Source organism: Pristiophorus japonicus, chromosome 8 (genome assembly GCF_044704955.1).
Source record: "Pristiophorus japonicus isolate sPriJap1 chromosome 8, sPriJap1.hap1, whole genome shotgun sequence".
NCBI classification, from domain to species: domain Eukaryota; kingdom Metazoa; phylum Chordata; class Chondrichthyes; family Pristiophoridae; genus Pristiophorus; species Pristiophorus japonicus.
In genome coordinates this window covers 89,932,897-89,952,966 of record NC_091984.1, presented here as the reverse complement: position 1 = coordinate 89,952,966, position 20,070 = coordinate 89,932,897, and the positions used below count along the sequence as shown (strand labels likewise).

Sequence of the window (20,070 nt, the reverse complement as noted above, 5' to 3'; positions counted from 1 at the left end):
TCTCGCGTTGGCCCTACCTTCCGAGTTGCTGCGGGTTTTTTTTTTTAATTCAATCAGAGCCTAGACAGGCCAAGTGATATACAAGGTCGACGTCGTACCTGAGTTGAACACCTATCCTCTATTTAAATCCCCATTTTATTCCCTGTGAGCCTAATTTTCTAATTTTGATTTCTTATGAGCCTTAATTTATTTCTTTCAGTTTCCAAATTTCCCTATCCTTTCACGTTACTGCGCAGTTTAAATTCAATCAGATGAACACCTATTTCTAATTCAATCAGATGAACACCTATTTCTAATTTTAGAAGGTATTCGCCAAATTGTTATGAATCTCGTTCAGACACTACCCGAGAACCAGCGAGTGGCTAAACTTTTCTCAGACTTATGAAACTGGGGGAAACTGGAACAGTATTGAAATCATACTCACTCCAGTGGCCACTTTCCCCCTGTCTCGTCCAAGATTAGTCTGGCTCTTAGTTCGCAAGTTTTCGGCAGTTGTCCGTTGAGATCCCACTTCTGACACCAAATGTAAATTCCCGGATTCTTTTACTTCAATCTGGTTCAGTAAAATTACTGAGTCGAATACCTCTTGTGCTTTAAACAAAGCAGTCTTTATTACCGGCCAGTAAGACCTATCAGACAGAAGATATACTCTCTGGATAGAGCGTACACACTCCCTACGGATAGGTGACGTTACATCGTAAAGCGTTAACAGTTATACAGTTTTGAAATCAGATAACAAAATACAAATGGATTGACAGTCTAACTCAGCCACTCATTAGTCAATCTATATGAGATGTTCTTCTTGAAAGCTCAAGCATTGCCTCTAAATGTTTCAATATAATGGTGTGACTATTAACTGAGACCTTGCAATTCTGCAGATGTATTTCATGTTACAATTATATATTATTGGCAGGATTAGTGACTTGAAACCTTGAGAAAGACTGTTAGCTATGCTGATGTTGCACTATTTGCAATCTGACATTCTCCCAGCTATTCTCCCATGGCTTATACATTTTCATATATCCCGTTTACCTTACTGTCCTTAATTCCATATATTCCGTTCAGATATCCACAATGTCATGTATGTAGACCATGTATACTAACTGTATAGTTACATAAGGGAGCTGGAGGCCGACCGCCCGCCCAGAAGACCACACCACCGCCATTGCCGCTGCTCCGGGGCAAAAAACGGAAGACCCGAAAATCCAGGTTTAAATGCGTGCCTCAGAGTGGCGTGGGAGCAAGGGGTTTCAATTCATGGGGCCCTGGCCCCAGTATTGGGGAAAGAGGGAGCTGTTCCGTTGGGACGGGCTCCAATGGCTGGAACCAGTGCCCTGGCGAATCAAATAACTAGTGCTGTAGACGGGGCTTTCAACTAATGAAGGGGGGGTGGGAGGATTTAGGAAAGAGTAAATTTAAAAGCAGCAAGAGTAATGTCAAGGTTCTGGAGCAGAGCAGAGTTTTGGGTAAAAATAAGCCGAGTGGATCAGGAAGGGACAGAGAAATTAACAAAGGTTGTAAGAAACATAGAAACATAGAAAATAGGTGCAGGAGTAGGCCACTTGGCCCTTCAAGCTTGCGCCACCATTCAATAAGATCATGGCTGATCATTCCCCTCAGTACCCCTTTCCTGCTTTCTCTCCATACCCCTTGATTCCTTTAGCCGAAAGAGCCATATCTAACTCCCTCTTGAATATATCCAATGAACAAGCATCAACGACTCTCTGCGGTAGGGAATTCCATGACTAACAACTCTCTGAGTGAAGAAGTTTCTCCTCATCTCAGTCCGAAATGGCTTACCCCTTATCCTTAGACTGTGTCCTCTGGTTCTGGACTTCCCCAACATCGGGAACATTCTTCCGGCATCTAACCTGTCCAGTCCCGTCAGAACTTTATATGTTTCTATGCGATCTCCTCTCATCCTTCTAAACTCTAGTGAGTGAAGGCCCAGTCGATCCAGTCTCTCCTCATATGTCAGTCCAGCCATCCCGGGAATCAGTCTGGTGAACCTTCGCTGCACTCCCTCAATAGCAAGAACGTCCTTCCTCAGATTAGGAGACCAAAACTGAACACAATATTCCATGTGAGGCCTCACCAAGGCCCTATACAACTGCATTAAGACCTCCCTGCTCCTATACTCAAATGCCCTAGCTATGAAGGCCAACATACCATTTGCTTCCTTCACCGCCTACTGTACCTGCATGCTTTCAATGACTGATGTAGCATGACACCCAGGTCTCGTTGCACCTCCCCTTTTCCTAATCTGCCGCCATTCAGATAATAGTCTGCCTTCGTGTTTTTGCCCCCAAAGTGGATAACCTCACATTTATCCACATTATACTACATCTGCCATGCATTTGCCCACTCACCTAACCTGTCCAAGTCACCCTGCAGCCTCTTCACGTCCTCCTCACAGCTCACACTGCCACCCGGCTTAGTGTCATCTGCAAACTTGGAGATATTACACTCAATTCCTTCATCTAAATCATTGATGTATATTGTAAATAGCTGGGGTCCCAGCACTGAGCCCTGCAGCACCCCACTAGTCACTGCCTGCCATTCTAAAAAGGACCCGTTTATCCCGACTCTCTGCGTCCTGTCTGCCAACCAGTTCTCTATCCACGACAATACATTACCCCCAATACCATGTGCTTTAATTTTGCACACCAATCTCTTGTGTGGGACCTTGTCAAAAGCCTTTTAAAAGTCCAAATACACCACATCCACTGGTTCTCCCTTGTCCACTAGTTACATCCTCAAAAAATTCTAGAAGATTTGTCAAGCATGATTTCCCTTTCATAAATCCATGCTGACTTGGACCGATCCTGTCACTGCTTTCCAAATGCGCTGCTATTTCATCTTTAATGATTGATTCCAACATTTTCCTCACTACTGATGTCAGGCTAACCGGTCTATAATTACCCGTTTTCTCTCTCCTTTTTTAAAAAGTGGTGTTACATTAGCTATCCTCCAGTCCATAGGAACTGATCCAGAGTTGATAGACTGTTGGAAAATGATCACCAATGTATTCACTATTTCTAGGGCCACTTCCTTAAGTACTCTGGGATGCAGACTATCAGGCCCTGGGGATTTATCGGCCTTCAATCCCATCAATTTCCCTAACACAATTTCCCACCTAATAAGGATTTCCTTCAGTTCCTCCTTCTCACTCGACCCTCGGTCCCCTAATATTTCCGGAAGGTTATTTGTGTCTTCCTTCGTATTTGTTCAATTGGTCTGCCATTTCTTTGTTCCTCATTACAAATTCACCTGAATCTGACTGCAAGGGACCTACGTTTGTCTTTACTAATCTTTTTCTCTTCACATATCTATAGAAGCTTTTGCAGTCAGTTTTTATGTTCCCGGCAAGCTTCCCCTCATACTCTATTTTCCCCCTCCTAATTAAACCCTTACCCTCCTCTGCTGAATTCTAAATTTCTCCCAGTCCTCAGGTTTGCTGCATTTTCTGGCCAATTTATATGCCTCTTCCTTGGATTTAACACTATCCTTAATTTCGCTTGTTAGCCATGGTTGAGCCAGCTTCCCCATTTTATTTTTACTCCAGACAGGGATGTACAATTGTTGAAGTTCATCCATGTGATTTTTAAATGTTTGCCATTGCCTGTCTACCGTCAACCCTTTAAGTATCATTTGCCAGTCTATTCTAGCCAATTCACGTCTCATACCATCAAAGTTACCTTTCCTTAAGTTCAGGACCCTCGTCTCTGAATTAACTGTGTCAATCTCCATCTTAATAAAGAATTCTACCATATTATGGTCACTCTTCCCCAAGGGGCCTCACACAACAAGATTGCTAACTAGTCCTTTCTCATTACATATCACCCAGTCCAGGATGGCCAGCCCTCTAGTTGGTTCCTTGACATATTGGTCTAGAAAAGCATTCCTAATACATTCCAGGAAATCCTCCTCCACCGTATTGCTACCAGTTTGGTTCGCCCAATCTATATGTAGATTGAAGTTGCCCATGATAACTGCTGTACCTTTATTGCACGCATCCCTAATTTCTTGTTTGATGCTGTCCCCAACCTCACTACTACTGTTTGGTGGTCTGTACACAACTCCTACTAGCGTTTTCTGCCCTTAGGTATTCCGTAGCTCCACCCATACAGATTCCACATCATCCAAGCTAATGTCCTTCCTTACTATTGCGTTAATTTCCTCTTTAACCAGCAATGCTACCCCACCTCCTTTCCTTTCTGTCTATCCTTCCTGATTGTTGAATATCCCTGGATGTTGAGTTTCCAACCTTGGTCACCCTGGAGCCATGTCTCCCTGATGCCAATTATATCATATTCATTAATTGCTGCCTGTGCAGTTAATTTGTCCACCTTATTACGAATACTCCTCGCATTGAGGCACAGAGCCTTCAGGCTTGTCTTTTTAACACACTTTGCCCCTTTAGAATTTTGCTGTAATGTGGCCCTTTTTGATTTTTGCCTTGGGTTTCTCTGCCCTCCACTTTTACTTTTCTTCTTTCTATCTTTTGCTTCTGTCCCCATTCTACTTCCCTCTGTCTCTCTGCATAGGTTCCCATCCCCCTCCCATATTTGTCTAACCCCTCCCCAATACTTCCCCCTAGGACATTGGTTTCGGTCCTGCCCAGGTGCCGACCGTCCAGTTTGTACTGGTCCCATCTCCCCCAGAACCGGTTCCAATGTCCCAGGAATTTGAATCCCTCCCTTTTGCATCACTCCTCAAGCCACGTATTCATCTGAGCTATCCTGCGATTCCTACTCTGACTAGCACGTGGCACTGGTAGCAGTCCTGAGATTACTACCTTTGAGGTCTTACTTTTTAATTTAACTCTTAGCTCCCTAAATTCACCTTGTAGGACCTCATCCTGTTTTTTACCTATATCGTTGGTACCTATATGCACCACGACAACTGGCTGTTCACCCTCCCCTGCTAAAATGTCCTGCAGCCACTCCAAGACATCCTTGACCCTTGCACCAGGGAGGCAACATACCATCCTGGAGTCTGGATTGCTGCCGCAGAAACGCCTATCTATTCCCCTTATAATAGAATCCCCTATCACTATCGCTCTCCCACTCTTTTTCCTGCCCTCCTGTGCAGCAGAGCCAATCACGGTGCCATGGACTTAGCTGCTGCTGCCCTCCCCTGGTGACTCATCCCCCCCCCCCAAGCAGTACCCATAACGGTGTATCTGTTTTGCAGGGGGATGACCGCAGGGGACCTCTGCACTACCTTCCTTCCACTGCTCTTCCTGTTCGTCACCCATTTCCTATCTGTCTGTGTACCCTTTACCTGCGGTATGACCAGCTCACGACATCCTCAGCGTCGCGGATGCTTCAGAGTGAATCCACCCGCAGCTCCAGTGCCGCAATGCGGTCTGTCAGGAGCTGCAGCAGGATACACTTCCTGCACATGTAGTCGTCAGAGACACTGGAAGCTTCCCTGAGTTCCCACATAGCACAGGAGGAGCATGACACGTGTCCGATCTCTCCTGACATGACTTCACCCCTAGATTAACTTAATTTGGCAGCAACAATGATAAAGGAAAAGAAAAGAAAAACTACTCACCAATCACTTACCCCCTTGGCTGTGACATCACCTTTCGATTTCTTTCTACTTTGTTTACCTTCTGCCCCAGCACCAGCTGGCTTCTCGATGCTACCCGAACTCCCGACTGCCGCCGATCCCCGGATTCCTGCTGGGCTTTTTATAGGCCTCCTCGACGCTGCCCGAACTCTCCACTGCCGCCGATCTCCGGACTACCGCTGGGCCTTTTATAGGCCTCCTCGACACTGCCCGAACTCCCGAATGCCAACTAAGGCATCACTAACTGAGGCATCTGAATGCACGAAGCATTCGCAACAAAATAGATGCATTAATAGAGCAGATAGAAATTAACAGGTTTGATCTAATAGCCATTATGGAGACGTGGTTGCAAAATGACCAAGGCTGGGAACTAAATATTCCACTTAACTTTTAGAAGTGATAGGCAAAATGGAAAAAGAGGGCAGGGATATCCCTGATAATAAAGGATGGGACCAAGACAGTAGAGAGAAAGGCTCTTGGCTCCGAAAATCAAGAACTGCAATCAATGTGGGTGGAGCTAAGAAACAGCAAGGGACAGAAAACATTGGTGGGAGTTGTTTATAGACTCCAAACAGTAGTTGTAATGTAGGGTAGAGTATAAATCAGGAAATTAGAGCTGCATGTAATGAGTAATACCGTAATCAAGGGTTCATTAATAACCTTGTAGTAAAGGAGCCTTTAGGGAAGAGTGACTATAATATGATAGAATATTATGTTGAGTTTGAAAGTGATTTATTTAAATCCGAAACTAGGGTCTTAAATCTAAACAAACCAAACTACATGGTTATGAGGTGAGTTGGGTAAGGTAGATTGCGAAACTACATTAAAAGGTATGACAGTAGACAAACAATGGATAGCATTTAAAGAATTAATGTATAGTTTACAACAAATACACATTCCTTTAAGACACAAACACCCCACAGGAAAAGTGGTCCATCCGTGGCTAACAAAAAGTTAAAAATAGTATTCGATCAAAGGAAGAGGCTGATAATGTTGCCAAAAAGAGCAGTAAGCATGAGGACTGGGAAGATTTTAGAATTCATCAGAGGACCAAGAAATTGATGAAGAAAGGGAAAATAGAATACGAGAGTAAACTAGTGAGAGACATAAAAATTGACTGCAGGTATGTAATAAGGAAAAGATTAGCAAAAGTAAATGTGGGTCCCTTACAGGCTGAGACAGGAGAAATTATAATGGGGAATAAGGTAATGGCAGAGAAATTAAACGAATACTTTATAAGACAATAAGCAGAGTATACGAATGCTTTTGATTGTTGAGTGCTTTACTTCCTTGGTTACTAAATGTTACATGTTAGTAAATATGAACATGTGAAATAAATTTACCTGTTGCATGCAAGGCAATTTCAATTAAAATGGTGTTCCCGTAGCCACAGTTGTGACTAGTCAGCGAGTTATAGTGAACAACACTGCATTACATACAATACGGGAGGGGAGGGGCGGGGTGGGGAAGGGAAGAGAGTCGGGGGGTGGGGGAGAGGAGAGAGTCGGCGATCGGGGGGGGGGGTGGGGGAGGGGGGGGGAGGAAGGTTACGGGGGGAGCAGGGGGGGGAGGAGGGGGTGAGGGGGAGGAGGAGGGGAAGGGAGGGAGGGGAGGGAGGGGAGGGAGGAGGAGAGGAGAGGGGAGGGAGGAAGAGGGGAGGGGTGAGAGAGTCGGACATCGGGGCGGGGCAGGGGGTGAGGGGATGAAAGCAGGTAAGCTTGGTGGGCTTGGGGGCAGCACGTCTGCTCCTCCTGGCCCACGAGCAGTGCTGGAAAGGCATTTACCTCTTCCATCCAGCTGCTGAATCCCAGCCGGTCAATGTTAAATCTGGAACTGATAACATTTTAGGCATGCAGCCTTATTAAAATATTTTAATGAACGGCCTGCCTCCAGAGAGCAGGTCAGTCACCTTACCCCTTCGCGCACGCCCCCCCCCCCCCCCCCCAACCAATCCGCCTGCGTTAAAACCAGAAGTGGGTGTGTTGAGGGTCAGATTTCACATTTTTAAAACTTTTTAAACTCGAGGGGGTGGAGGGTCACCCACCCTTGGATTAAAATTCCCCTCTAAGTCTGTACAGTCGTGCAGTCAATGATATTGAGGAAAATATACTGTGCTCTTTTGCCAAATTAATGAGCTTCTCTTTGCCTGTAACTAAGTTGTCTTATGTGAAATCACTCTCGACTGTCGCCGCACAAATCAAACCCTCTCATTAACCTGTGCTTAAGCTACTGTGGGAATTGTGGCTGCATTTGGGGGTGAGAAAGAATCATTCCTTGGCAACAGTTTGCCAGTGGGCTGCTGGGAATTCCAGCAGAGCTGCTGTTCCATGCTGATAGCATTTCAGTAAATACACTATGACTAATGTTCTTAATAATAAAGTGTTCTGTATGTACAAATGGTAAAAGTTATTCGGCAGTGTTCGCGATCTAAACTGAGAAATCGCAAATACCAGCTGGGTTCAATGGGTTCTTCTAAATGAGCCATTTAAATATTAATGGCTTATGGATAGCTGGTTAGTGTATGCGAAGAATGTGTTTAATGATGGGCACAATTTGAATTGCACTGGCTGCAAGCTATCATTGAGAATGAAGCAATTGCGTAAATAAGGTGGACGATAAATGAAAGCAGTACCAATTTAAGAGCGATGGTAATATTTTACCAATTTTTCCAACAAACTTCTGCCTCCCTCTCCTGAGGTTGTTATTTGATGCTGCGTACAGTTCCAAAGAATACTGGCTGTTCTCCGGTACCTGCTCTTCTCCCATCCCCGCCCCTCCTACCCCAGACCTAATGCCCACATCGATGCATTTGCCAGAGGGGTCGCTGGATAACAGTCAGCAACAAGGAAATCTGACTGTTTTACCACACCAGCCTGCTCCACGACCTGTTGATCGAACATTTAAAGCAGGGCTGGTCAATATTTTCAAATTTCAGCATAAACTGAACTTGAAACTGCAGTATTAATATATTTCCCATTTTCACTTCTGTGGTTAAGTGTGATGCTTTGTTTAACTGCCTTGCCCATGCACTTATTTCCCTTTGTGGTGATGGTCTTTGTTGTTCTGCACCCCTCAGATTGGGATTGAATGTGTGGGCAGGGGAGCTAAATACTGCTTTCAAAAGAGTGATTCGGTGATCACTTGCCCCTCTGTGCAGTGAGTTACCAATCTTGACTGTTATTGGATTTAGGTACAAATCACTACAACTCCATGGAAAGATGCACTTGCTCCTTTCTGTGAATTTCCCACAGTGACACAGCTTTCACTGGAGATTCTATGGTTTATGGGGCAGCTGGATACTGATGTAGGTGCCTTCTTGGTGGTTGCAAACTAGGTCTGCACCACAATGTTATTCGATTACCTTGTTTTTATTTTAAAATTAGGATTTTACTTAATGTGAATTATTCCCTATATTACATCAAATCCTTCTGATTTTACGGCACAGCAGAGAACTTGGGCAAGCAGTCCGTTTCTTCTACCAGTGCCCTCAGAAGACACAAAATACAATTTATGCCCTTATATTGGACTTACCAGTGGGAATCTGACTTGTCAAGTCTGTTGTAGTGGACAAATCAGATCAGTGCTGTGTGGAACCAGGTGTCCTGGAGTAGGGTGAGGCTAACGATCAGGGATTCTGATGCACAGGAGAGGAATGTTAAAGCAGTGAACCTGCAATGGGTGGGACTGGTGTTGAGATGCAAAACCAAGGAACAAGGAACCTGGCCACTCACGAGATACAATTTATCAAACAAACCAAAGAAATGCCATTGAAACATGCACAATTCTTACAGGGCTTGACAGTGTAGCTGCTGGGAGGATGTTTCCCCTGGCTGGGGAGTCTAAAACCAGGGGTCACAGTCTTGGAATAAGGAGTCACCCATTTAAGACTGAGGTGGGGAAAAAGTTCTTCACTCAGAGGGTGGTGAATCTTTGGAATTCTCTACTCCAGAGAGCTGTGGATGCTCAATCGTTGAGTGTATTCAAGACAGAGATCGATAGATTTTTTGAATATTAAGGGAATCGAGGGATATGGGGATAGTGCAGGAAAGTGGAGTTGAGATAGAAGATCAGCCATGAATTTATTGAATGATGGAGTAGGCTTGAAGGGCCGAATGGCCCACTCCTAATTCTGATGTTCTTATGTATGTATGTGTTGATGTGAATGGTTGGGTGCAGATGTGGTTTGTCCAGTTTACCTGATTGGCACTATAGGTACAATATACTGCGTCAGCATGGCAGGATGCCTATTCCCTCTTCCCTTCCTCCCTCCTGCACGGAGTTGCTGCAATTTCTACTTGGTCTCTGTGGCTCAGCGGAGGAACTGAAAGGTCGAATTACATTCAAAATTACTAAAAGCTGCTTCAAATAATGAAACAATTGTTATTCAAATCAAATGTGTTTGCTTTTCTCAAATCAAAGTAATACTATCTTGACTGCATGCAGAGCAATCTCTGGTGACGGATCCCCATGGATATATCCTTGCAGGTTGGGAATCCAGCCATTGCACTAGACCAGAAAATCATTAGGATTATTCTATAGCTGACAATTTATCATCTCGTCTCTCTGTGGAAAACTTTGGCAGAGAAAGGATGAATGAAGGCACATTCACCTGCATGTCTCCAGTATGTTGAGGCTGATAATTACACAGATCAAATGGCACCTTTGGGACTGTGGGTTGAAACCTTTAGTGACTACATTTCCTCAGTATATTGAAAACTGTTGCATATTGGTTGAATTTTGGTGTTTCTGTATAATTATGACTTTTTTTCAAATAAAGTATTTCATATGCCAGGATCTGACTTGACTAATGGCTCCACGGTCAAATAACCTCCCAGCACTCCGTCAAAGCTCACGCATGAATAATTACCTTATTGCTTATTGCCTATGGTATCATATCCCAGGAAGGAGTCAGTGCTTTCAGGAAATTGGTGGGGGGGACGGGGGGTTAGGATAAAGGGTTGCAAAATAAGCCTCTAAATGCAGGGAGAGGTGCTGAAATCTAGCAATCTTCTAAGTGCTATCATTAACATGAGCGCTTGTCACTTTATTTGCTTAAAAAATAATTCTTCTGCAGCAGAATTTAAGACCGAATCTGTTAGGACGGAGTTACCAAACTGTTTTCTGATTGACGTGTGACAAGAATAGAAATAATATTCCATCATGTAGGAGCCTTAGAGATCAGTACAGCATGGATTTTTGAATAAGAAATAAAGCAATTGCAGCAAACTCGTGTATGAGACTCTAACTTGTGGGCGGGGCCATTATTATGGGCGGGGATGTGTTCACTCAGAGAGATCGATGCACAATCATGAAACATTGAGAGGATTTGGGCGTGTTGTACTTGTGCGCGAATGATTAGCATTTTGGTAAAGTGTCATGCGCCGCGCATCAGTCGGGAGGTCCTGCGCAGGCCGCTCACAAGCCACTGGAAGAGGCCACACAGCAAATTTAAAGGGACCGCGCGCAAAAATAAAATTAGAGGGAACATTTCTGTTATGGTGGGTGTAAGAAACTCTCCTACTGTGTCCACTTGAACCGTGCAAAAGACCGAGCAGTCAGTTGTAATTTCTGCCCTTCCAATCTTGAGTTGTGGCAACACAGAGCACTTTGAGCTCTGTAACTCTAGGGCGAATGCCTATACAGTCAGTGGAGAAATCTGAGGTGATTAATTTAAAGTACCTTACAAGAAACTTGCTGCACAGCATTTGCTTGCCTTCATGGCACATTGACACCATACACCAAATAAGCCTAGTGACAACACTGCAGAGTTTTTAAAAATGGCAAATTTTAGTTGGGGATTCTGTCAGTGTTTGCATACAGACGAAAACCAAAATTAGACATTGTAACAAAAAACTGTAGAAGGCATATTCTTAACTGATCAAAGAAATGCTTCCAGGAATTTTTCCCCCTGAACATTAATGTCTACTTTGCTCTTGATAGGAGCCTGTAATTTCATGTTTTAATCATGGTGAACAATTATAGATGAGACAGACTCAGTAAAATTTATACATTCCTTATAAAAAATTTATTTTGTTTTAAGCATTTATGTAAGTAATGCAAATGTAAGCATGGAATAGCTGAACAGTTTGTGCTTTGATGTTGCTTTCTGAATATTCTGTGCACAATTTGATGTTCGTTGCAGAACGTGCCACTATTTTTAACTGTTGGTAAAGATGCTGCAATTTTTTGCACTTTCATCCTCTCTTCACTTGACGTGCCGTGCCGTGGTATGATTTTGGGCACCATTCATCTTCTGATATGTTGTAAAAATGGCCATTCTTCATGTGTGAGCCTGGACACTGAGGGCCCAAGTTTCCACATGATAAAAAACGGGCACCCCTCTGAGCTGGGCGCCTGTTTTTCGCGCCTAAAACGGCGCCGGAAAAAAAACGAGCGATTCTGGAGCGTTCTGCAGCTCCTTGTCTGCCTGGCGCGGCGCCCAGGGGGGCGGAGCCTACACTCGCGCCGATTTTGTAAGTGGGAGGGGGCGGGTACTATTTAAATTAGTTTTTTTCCTGCCGGCAACGCTGCATGTGCGCGTTGGAGCGTTCGCGCATGCTCAGTGTGAAAAAAACATTGGCACTCGGCCATTTTTGTAGTTCTTTGTAGCTGTTTAGTTTTTGAACATTTTTTAATAAAAGTACATTGCCATCAGCACAGAGGCTTCTTGTAGCAGTGAGAAGGCTGCAGTAAGCCTCAGAAAGTTGAGGCAGCCGTTTCCCGACAACCTCCCCCTTTTGCTGTCGGGAAATGGCTCCTCAATTTCTGAGGCTTCCTGCAGCTTTCTCTCTTTCCCGCCAGCCATCTGGAACGGCTCCCTTCCACCCCCCCCCCGGCGTTCGGTCGGCTCCCTTCCCTTCCCTTCCCTCCCTCGTTCCCGCCCGCCCGCGTTCGTCTGCTCCCTTCCCTCCCGCCGCGTTCGGCTCCCTTCCCTCCCGCCCGCGTTCGTCGGCTCCCTTCCCTCCCTCGCGTTCGGTCAACTCCCTTCCCTCCCCTCTCCCCCCCCCCCCCCCCCACGTTCGATCGGCTCTCTCCCCACCCCCCCGCGTTCGGTCGGCTCCCTTCCCTCCCTCCCGCCCGCGTTCATCGGCTCCCTCTCCCCCCCCCCCCCCCCGCGCCTCCGTTCGTCGGCTCCCCACCCCCCCCGGCCCGCGTTCGGTCGGCTCCCTCTCTTTTCCCCCCCCCCCCCCCGGCCCTCGTTTTGTGAGGCTTGCTGCACCATTCTTCCTGGCTGAAGCACTTTAACACAGGTAGGAAGATGGTTTATTTAATCTTTTCTTTGCTTATAAATGTTTATTCAGGTTGGATTTATTTGTATAATATTTGAATAAGTATAAATAAGGATTGATTGTAAAATTTAATGAGTTCCCTTCCCCCCCCCTCCCCCCACCACCTCGTTCTGGACGCCTGATTTGTAACCTGCGCCTAATTTTTTAATGTGTAGAACAGGTTTTTTCAGTTCTACAAAAATCTTCACTTGCTCCATTCTACTTTAGTTTGGAGTACGTTTTCACTGTGGAAACTTTGAAATCCGGCGTCAGTGGCCGGACACGTCCCCTTTTGAAGAAAAAATTTTGTTCCAAAGTAGAACTGTTCTACCTGACTAGAACTGCAGAAAAAAAAATGTGGAGAATTGCGAATTCTAAGATAGTCTGTTCTCCAGCAGTTGCTCCTAAAAATCAGGCGCAAATCATGTGGAAACTTGGGCCCTGAATGTCAGTGGGCAGCTGCAGGCCTGCACTGACCTGGTCTTGACATCTTCCTACATCCACACACTTTCCAGAAGGAGTCTCTGGATTGTAATCAAAAGCAGTAACTCGGCTGATATCCCTCGTTTCTGTGCAAAGCCAAGGACTCTTGTAGTATATTATTAGCTACTGAAAAATAAAGCGTGAACTACTTGTGAATTGCGGGGATGGGGCAGAAGGAGTGTTTACATGGTTGGGGCTGGTGCAGAATGTCTTTATGTGTGTTGTTCTAATGGCTCTTAATTTGCAGGTTACTTTTTAATATCTCCTTGTTAGTTATGAATTTCACAATTGAAGAGTTGAAGTCAGAATGTTAAAAAAAATGAGCTGGGGCCAACTGTGGCACCTCAAATGAAATTGAATTGGGATTTTCAGTTTGTACAGCTGAATACAACATCATATCATGCGTTTATCATTAAACCATTGAGGAAACTGGGTATTGTATTTTTTATGGTCTTAGTTGGTGTCCTAGCCCATCGTTTGCTATTTTTGCTAATCGATGACACTGCAAAGGATTTGGGTTTGTGCCGTCTCTTCAGCTCTAAGATGTGGTTTTAACTTCAGTACAGGCTAATGGAATGAAAATCTATCCTCTATCTCTGCTCTTTGCTGACAGGAAGGATTCCACTTGAAATTAATTTGGGACTCAGTTCCTAATGGGGACAGGCACAATACTAGCACAAATTGGCAACCTCACTTAGGGATGTCATTGCGATATTTGGTATGGAAACTAGAAATGTCACTTACACAGAAAATTCTTGAGTTTGAGGTTTGAGTAAAATGTTGGGGCAGAATGTGGGAAGTTTTACGCTGTATTTGATCTGCGCTGTATCCAACACAAAGTACTTAATGCTGGAAAAATGTTCATTTGCTAACGGTGCTTCTCCTTGATGAGCAAAAAAAAGTGTCATCATAAAGCATCTAAATTTAGGACAGAGATATTGTAAACTGTTAACGCTGCTGATCTATGATGTCATCCTATGTTGTGCTTTCCCATTCTCCTGACAGCTGGCTAAAAAGATAAGGGAGAAGTTTAATCGCTACCTCGATGTAGTGAATCGTAACAAGCAGGTGGTGGAAGCATCTTACACAGCTCACTTAACATCGCCATTAACAGCCATCCAGGACTGCTGCACGATTCCGCCTTCAATGATGGAGTAAGTATTTTGTTCCCACTTTGCAGATTCCAACAGTTAATATATCAATGATTATATACGTTGCATTATTCATCTCGTACAGTAGGAAGTTTATCAGTTACAGCGCAGTCATTCTAATATGATTTCCAAGCCCTTTTTTTTAATGCTTTCTCTCGCCCGTTCCTGCAAGTACTGACTCTTGCTAGGATACAGTTCCATGGTATTGCTAGGATACAGTACCTCATGCCAACTTAGACATTAAATGTTGGCAGGCTATATGACGAGGTAGGGGTTATTATAGCAGAGTCCAATTTCATTGACACACAAAACGGCTACATATACACAGAGTACAGCAAGTGTCACTAGACAACAATCAGGACAGAAGCCTTGGTTACTGAACTTTCTCTCCCTCGCTCGGGTATTGATGCCAATTGTAGTGCCACTACTTCACCTCAGCTGATACCTGCTAACTCAGCACAGACTGGGAATTTTCCTAGTCTGACTTAGTATCATACCAGGCAGTGTATTTACTTACTGAACCAACCAGCAGTTTACTGTACACTTGATCTCCTAATGTCTGTCATGCCTATGTAACCCGAGTTCCTTCTGTGTCTAATTGCATGCCCATTTTGGCTGCAAGTCTGGCCCAAGCCGGTTACTTCTATCTGCCCTTTTTTTTTCTTCTGGCCCTACTCAGGCCCTTCTCTCCTGTTCTCCTTCCTTTCCTGTCACCCAGTCATGCCACCTTTCATTTCTCTCCTTTTCAGTATTTTGCTCCCTAACTTCTTACCTCAACCCATTACTACTGTCTTCCTAATTTCTTGCTGGCTTGAATCCCTCTCTACTCAACCTCTCTGCAGCCTTTGATATGGTGTTAATTGCACTGTCCTTTTCCAAAGCGGGGTGGCCGAAGACCAAATTTCCACCCCATTGTCTTTGGCCACTGCTACAAGCTCCATATCTTTGCCAATGATTCCATTACCCTCCCCAGCTACTGTCTCAGGCTGACTCAGACTGTTCACAACCTCAGCTTTCTATTTGACCCAGAGCTGAGCTTCCGACTCAATATCCTTTTCATCACAAGCACCACTTACCTTTGTAACATTGCCTGCCTCAGCCCATTTGTTGCTGAAATTCTCATCCATGCCTTGTGACCTCCAGACACAGCTATTCCAATGCTCTCCTGGCCTTCTGTCCTCTAGCTCATCCAAAACTCTGCTGCTGCCTGTACACTATCCCGCACTAAATAATGCTCACCCACCTGCTGACCTACAATGCCGCCTCATCCCCAAACCTTCAATTTCAAATTTTCATCCTCGTATTTAAGTTGGTTCATGGCCTCACCGCCTCCCTATCTCAGTAACTTCCTCCATCCCACAGTCCTCAGAGCACTCTGTTCCTCTGACTGTGGCCTGCAGTGTCCTCCACCCCTCCCCATCCTCATCTTTTCCCTCAACTGGAAGCAGTCTAGGCCCCATGTTCTGGAATCCCCCGAAAGGCCCCATGCCCTCCCTTAACCCCTCTGCCAAGCAACTTTCCTCCCCTTTTTTAAGTCCCTCCTTGAAAGCTACCTTTGTGACCAAGTTTTTGGTTGCCCCATATCTCCTCCTTTGGCTTGGCATTCATCTTTACCTGATTACACCTATATGAAGCACCTTGGGACATTTTGCTGTGTTAAAGGCGCTGTATCAGTGTAAGATGTTGGTATAACCCCACAGGGTGTTGGTTAATCCACTCACCCCCCCCCCCCCCCCCCAAATAGTCAAATCTGGCAGCTATATATCTCGGACAATTCAGATACATTGATAAAAAGGAATAAATAAGTCAAGAAGAAAGCCAGACCCACTCAGGAGGTGCTGACCTGAATATATCCAGCCACTGCTAGATGGAAGTTGCTGAAGAATAGTCTATTGGTAATGAATAAGGAAGCTAAAGGCACACCACATCCGGACCTTCCCATGATGGTGTTTTAGGACTAGTAATACAGATCCTTCTCCATGTTGGGAGCTGAAGAGGAAAAGGATCGCAGCCATGCCCAAGAAAGTCTTCTGATGACAACCCAGCCCTGGTGAGTACCAGGCGCTTCTTGGACTCTGATACAGCCCTATTACAGCATAAAGTAATGATCCTCATGGATTATTTTTTGGCATCAGCAATTGAGAGTCTAGCCCCAGTAATCCTGTCCAAAAGAACCCTTTCACTGTACAAGTAGCTTCTGCACTGATGACTACCTATGTAGCGTGGCTTAGGTACGCCACGCACTGCTTCAGACAAAACAAAATGGCATTGTTCCAGGTCAGGAAAATTACTTCAGGCCCAGCCTCTGGAGAACACAGAAAGTATACACACTCTTCCAGCTCACAGCAGGAAACTGGGAAGACCATGAAAGCCATGACCACTCTAGAATGCTTCATGATGTGGCCCTGATTAAGCAGCACAGACTCTACTTAAGGTGATGGGTAACTGCTCCGTTGTTAACTGTAATTTCAGTTTGCAGCTTTTGCTGTCATCAACTGTATTCATTTTTGCATTTGGAATAGGCAGTCTTTGGGACACATCTGGAGTTTCTGCTGAAATTAGTTTTTCCATTTCGGATGAAAAATTATTATTCCATTCTTTTATCTGCCACAATGTCAGTCAGAGCTGGAGAAACTGTTCGACTGTGTGGCTGCTCTAGTGCCTTAAGTTACCACATCACCCAAATCAGAAGTCTCATTTACTTATTTGTTTCTTTTCACTTCGGGTCCCAGACAAAATTGTAATCAAACAACCGATAGCTGAGTGGATGATAGAATACTTTCTGCACTGCAGGGCAACAAACTCAGGAGTTAGATTAAAGGTCATTGCACAGCTTCCTGGACAATTAGAGGTTCCAATTGACGGCATTTGCAAAGTGCTCACATGGAGTCATCTGCATACATTTACCAAGCATAACTGTTTAGATGTGACTGCTGCACAAAAAAAAGTTCGAAGAGATTGTATGTGGATATTTTCGGTAATGGGATGTTTCAGTAGGACAGTGGAAACACAAAAATCTGTTTCTGCCACCTGCCCGGATCAATGTTTCATTTGTTACAGTTGCTTTTCATAGAATCGGCTGCAGTCTGTTTCCAGTATGCTGCCATGTCCACGTCAACTGATAAACAGTTAAATTTAAGACTTTAATCAATGAAAATATATCAAAATAAACACCAAAGTTGCGATTCATTGAACTATGCAGCATTTATCTACAGAAAGCATGTTCAGTTCTAAGTGCAGGCTAGTGCATCATTTCACTGGATTTATTGTTGAATTGGTCTCATTGGGACTGGTGTAAACATCAACTAAACTAGCTCAATGCAGTTCTTTCTGAAGATGAATTGCCAACGAGTGTTAGCAGACGTAATAGGACTTGTCAAGAATGGAGCCGTGAGCTACAAATATACACCAGAGGATACAGTTAGTGACTAACGCACTGGTTTTGGTGCACTTGCTGTCTACCAACTTATCTGACTTTCTTAAAGCTTTTAGAAAATAAATGTCTTGAGTTTTCTTTATTTTTCTGCTAATGGTACCTACTCCTGATGGATTCAGTTCAAAAGGCACTAGCAGCCCTCTGGTATCTCACCCAAGTGCTGAGTTAGCTGATAACGTGGGTTGCAGTGGAGGTGTTGCAGTTGGTCTCTATCCCTGGGCTTAGGCGAGAAAAAGGAACCAGAGGATGTCCTGCAGATGGAAAATGCCCATCTAGATACTGGATGGTGAGGATGGAATTAGGTGTAATGCCCCATAGTTAAATTGCCTGCCGACACTTGCTGCCTTGGCAAACATAGGATGAAAGGTAGATATTGGCTCAGTTGGTGGACTGGTACTGAGGCACCCAAACTAGGAGGGTTCCAGGTTTGGTGCTGATATAATTGATCTCCGCTTGGCCAGCAGTGAGAGTGCCACAGTTGGCCTCAGTGCTCCTAGTCGGTTAAAAGCAGCCAGGGTTCCTGCCCGTGATTGCTATGGTTACTGCTTAAAAATGCATGTGTGGAGGTCCGGCACGTCCAAGATTGGTCGTTAGTATGGTGTCCCACATGGACGAATAAGAATTGCCTGCTGGCAGTAGACACAGACGTGAAAAATGGCCTGGAGCTTAAGCAGGCTGTGCAACCTTACCATAGCATCAGTCAGTTCTCCAGGAGAGGAGAAAATGAGAGAGGGGGTGGGGTAAGGTCAAATATTCTGAAATACAGCATATATTGCTTGGAGAGAGAAAACAATCAGCAGGCTAATGGAGAAGAGCTGTTCTGGAAGACATTAGAAGCCTTGTCTGAACTCAACATTTTCTTTCCAGTTTCCATAATGCAGAAGTATCTCTCAAAAATCTGTTTTGCATGATAAGGCCAGTCTGATTTAAGTCAATTTGGAATTTGCTAGAAGTCTGGGTTTTGATATAAAATTTAAAGAGCTGCCAAAATACGTTTTTATGTTCTGCATTAGCTCCAGTTCGCTTGCAAATCCTGCTCAGTGGAATAGAAGCCGGCTGGTCTGATGGGATTTTAATATGTGAAGTTCAAAGTGCTGAAGCACATCAGAGCAGATATCAATCAAGCCAGTGCCTTGCAAGTTGAAGGCTGAATTGGCGTTTCCAAAGGGAATGAGATCAAAGAGGAGGGCTGAGGCTGTGCAGTTTTTCTCTGGAGACTGTGTTTCGATCAGTTGTTCATTAAAGTCCGTCCAGGAAGAAGTGGGGGGAAAAGTTGCAATGATATGACTGCTCTTGGAAACAGAATTTCAGTCTATCTTTTGATCACTCAACAAGAGCAGGCAGAATCTCATCACAGCTGTAGTCATGGTACCCTGGGCAAGTTGAAACAAACTGGGATAGTTTTGTGTGCAATTGAAGAAATAATGGTGTACAGCTTTTTGCAGGAAGGACTGTTAACCCTTTCTGCGCTATTTGTATATTTTTAACTACAGATACAATATGAATCATGTTGGGTGCATTTTCATCAATGACAGTGGATTCTTCCTTGCAACAGTGTGCATGTAGGTGGATGAGCCTGGTTCATTAGCGCTATTGTCTTTTAAGTGTGCAGTGCAAGACTTGTGTCAAATGTCAGGCGTGAGCAAGCACCTTCATTTCATTGGTAAACCGTAGAGGATACCAATGCTGTGTTGGTTGCCTCACAGTTTACACTTGCAATGGATGTAGAAAGAAACCCAGGAACCCGAAGGGTAATTTCCATGTTGGATTTACATATTGGATGGTATTGCTGAGTAAGGGTAGAAACAACAGTATTTAAGAAAGGAGGGAAGAGAGAAAATGGAGAACTGCAGACCAGTTAGCCTGACATCAGTCGTCGGGAAAATGCTAGAATCTATTATTAAGGACATGGTAACAGGACACTTAGAAAATAATAATAGGATTGGGCAGAGTCAACACGGATTTATGAAAGGAAAATCATGTTTGACTAATCTGTTCATTTTTTGAGGTTGTAACTAGCAGAATAGATGAGGGGGAACTATAGTGGCTGCGGTGTATTTGGATTTTCAGAAGGCACTCGATAAGGTGTCACACGAGGTTATTAAACAAAATTAGGGCTCATGGGATTGGGGGTAATATACTAGCATGGATT

At 44.4% G+C, this 20,070-nt stretch overlaps 1 protein-coding gene across 3 annotated transcripts in view; it reads left to right on the top strand.

Moving 5' to 3' along the window:
* The window catches only part of cachd1 (cache domain containing 1), a 250,857-nt gene that overhangs the window by 154,608 nt on the left and 76,179 nt on the right, over positions 1-20,070 (top strand). For all 3 annotated transcript variants that reach the window (XM_070887043.1, XM_070887041.1, XM_070887042.1), the window contains exon 3: positions 14,337-14,485. In XM_070887043.1, the coding sequence (XP_070743144.1) occupies positions 14,478-14,485 (8 nt within the window). In that variant the 5' untranslated portion in view covers positions 14,337-14,477. The remainder of the gene's footprint in view (positions 1-14,336; positions 14,486-20,070) is intronic.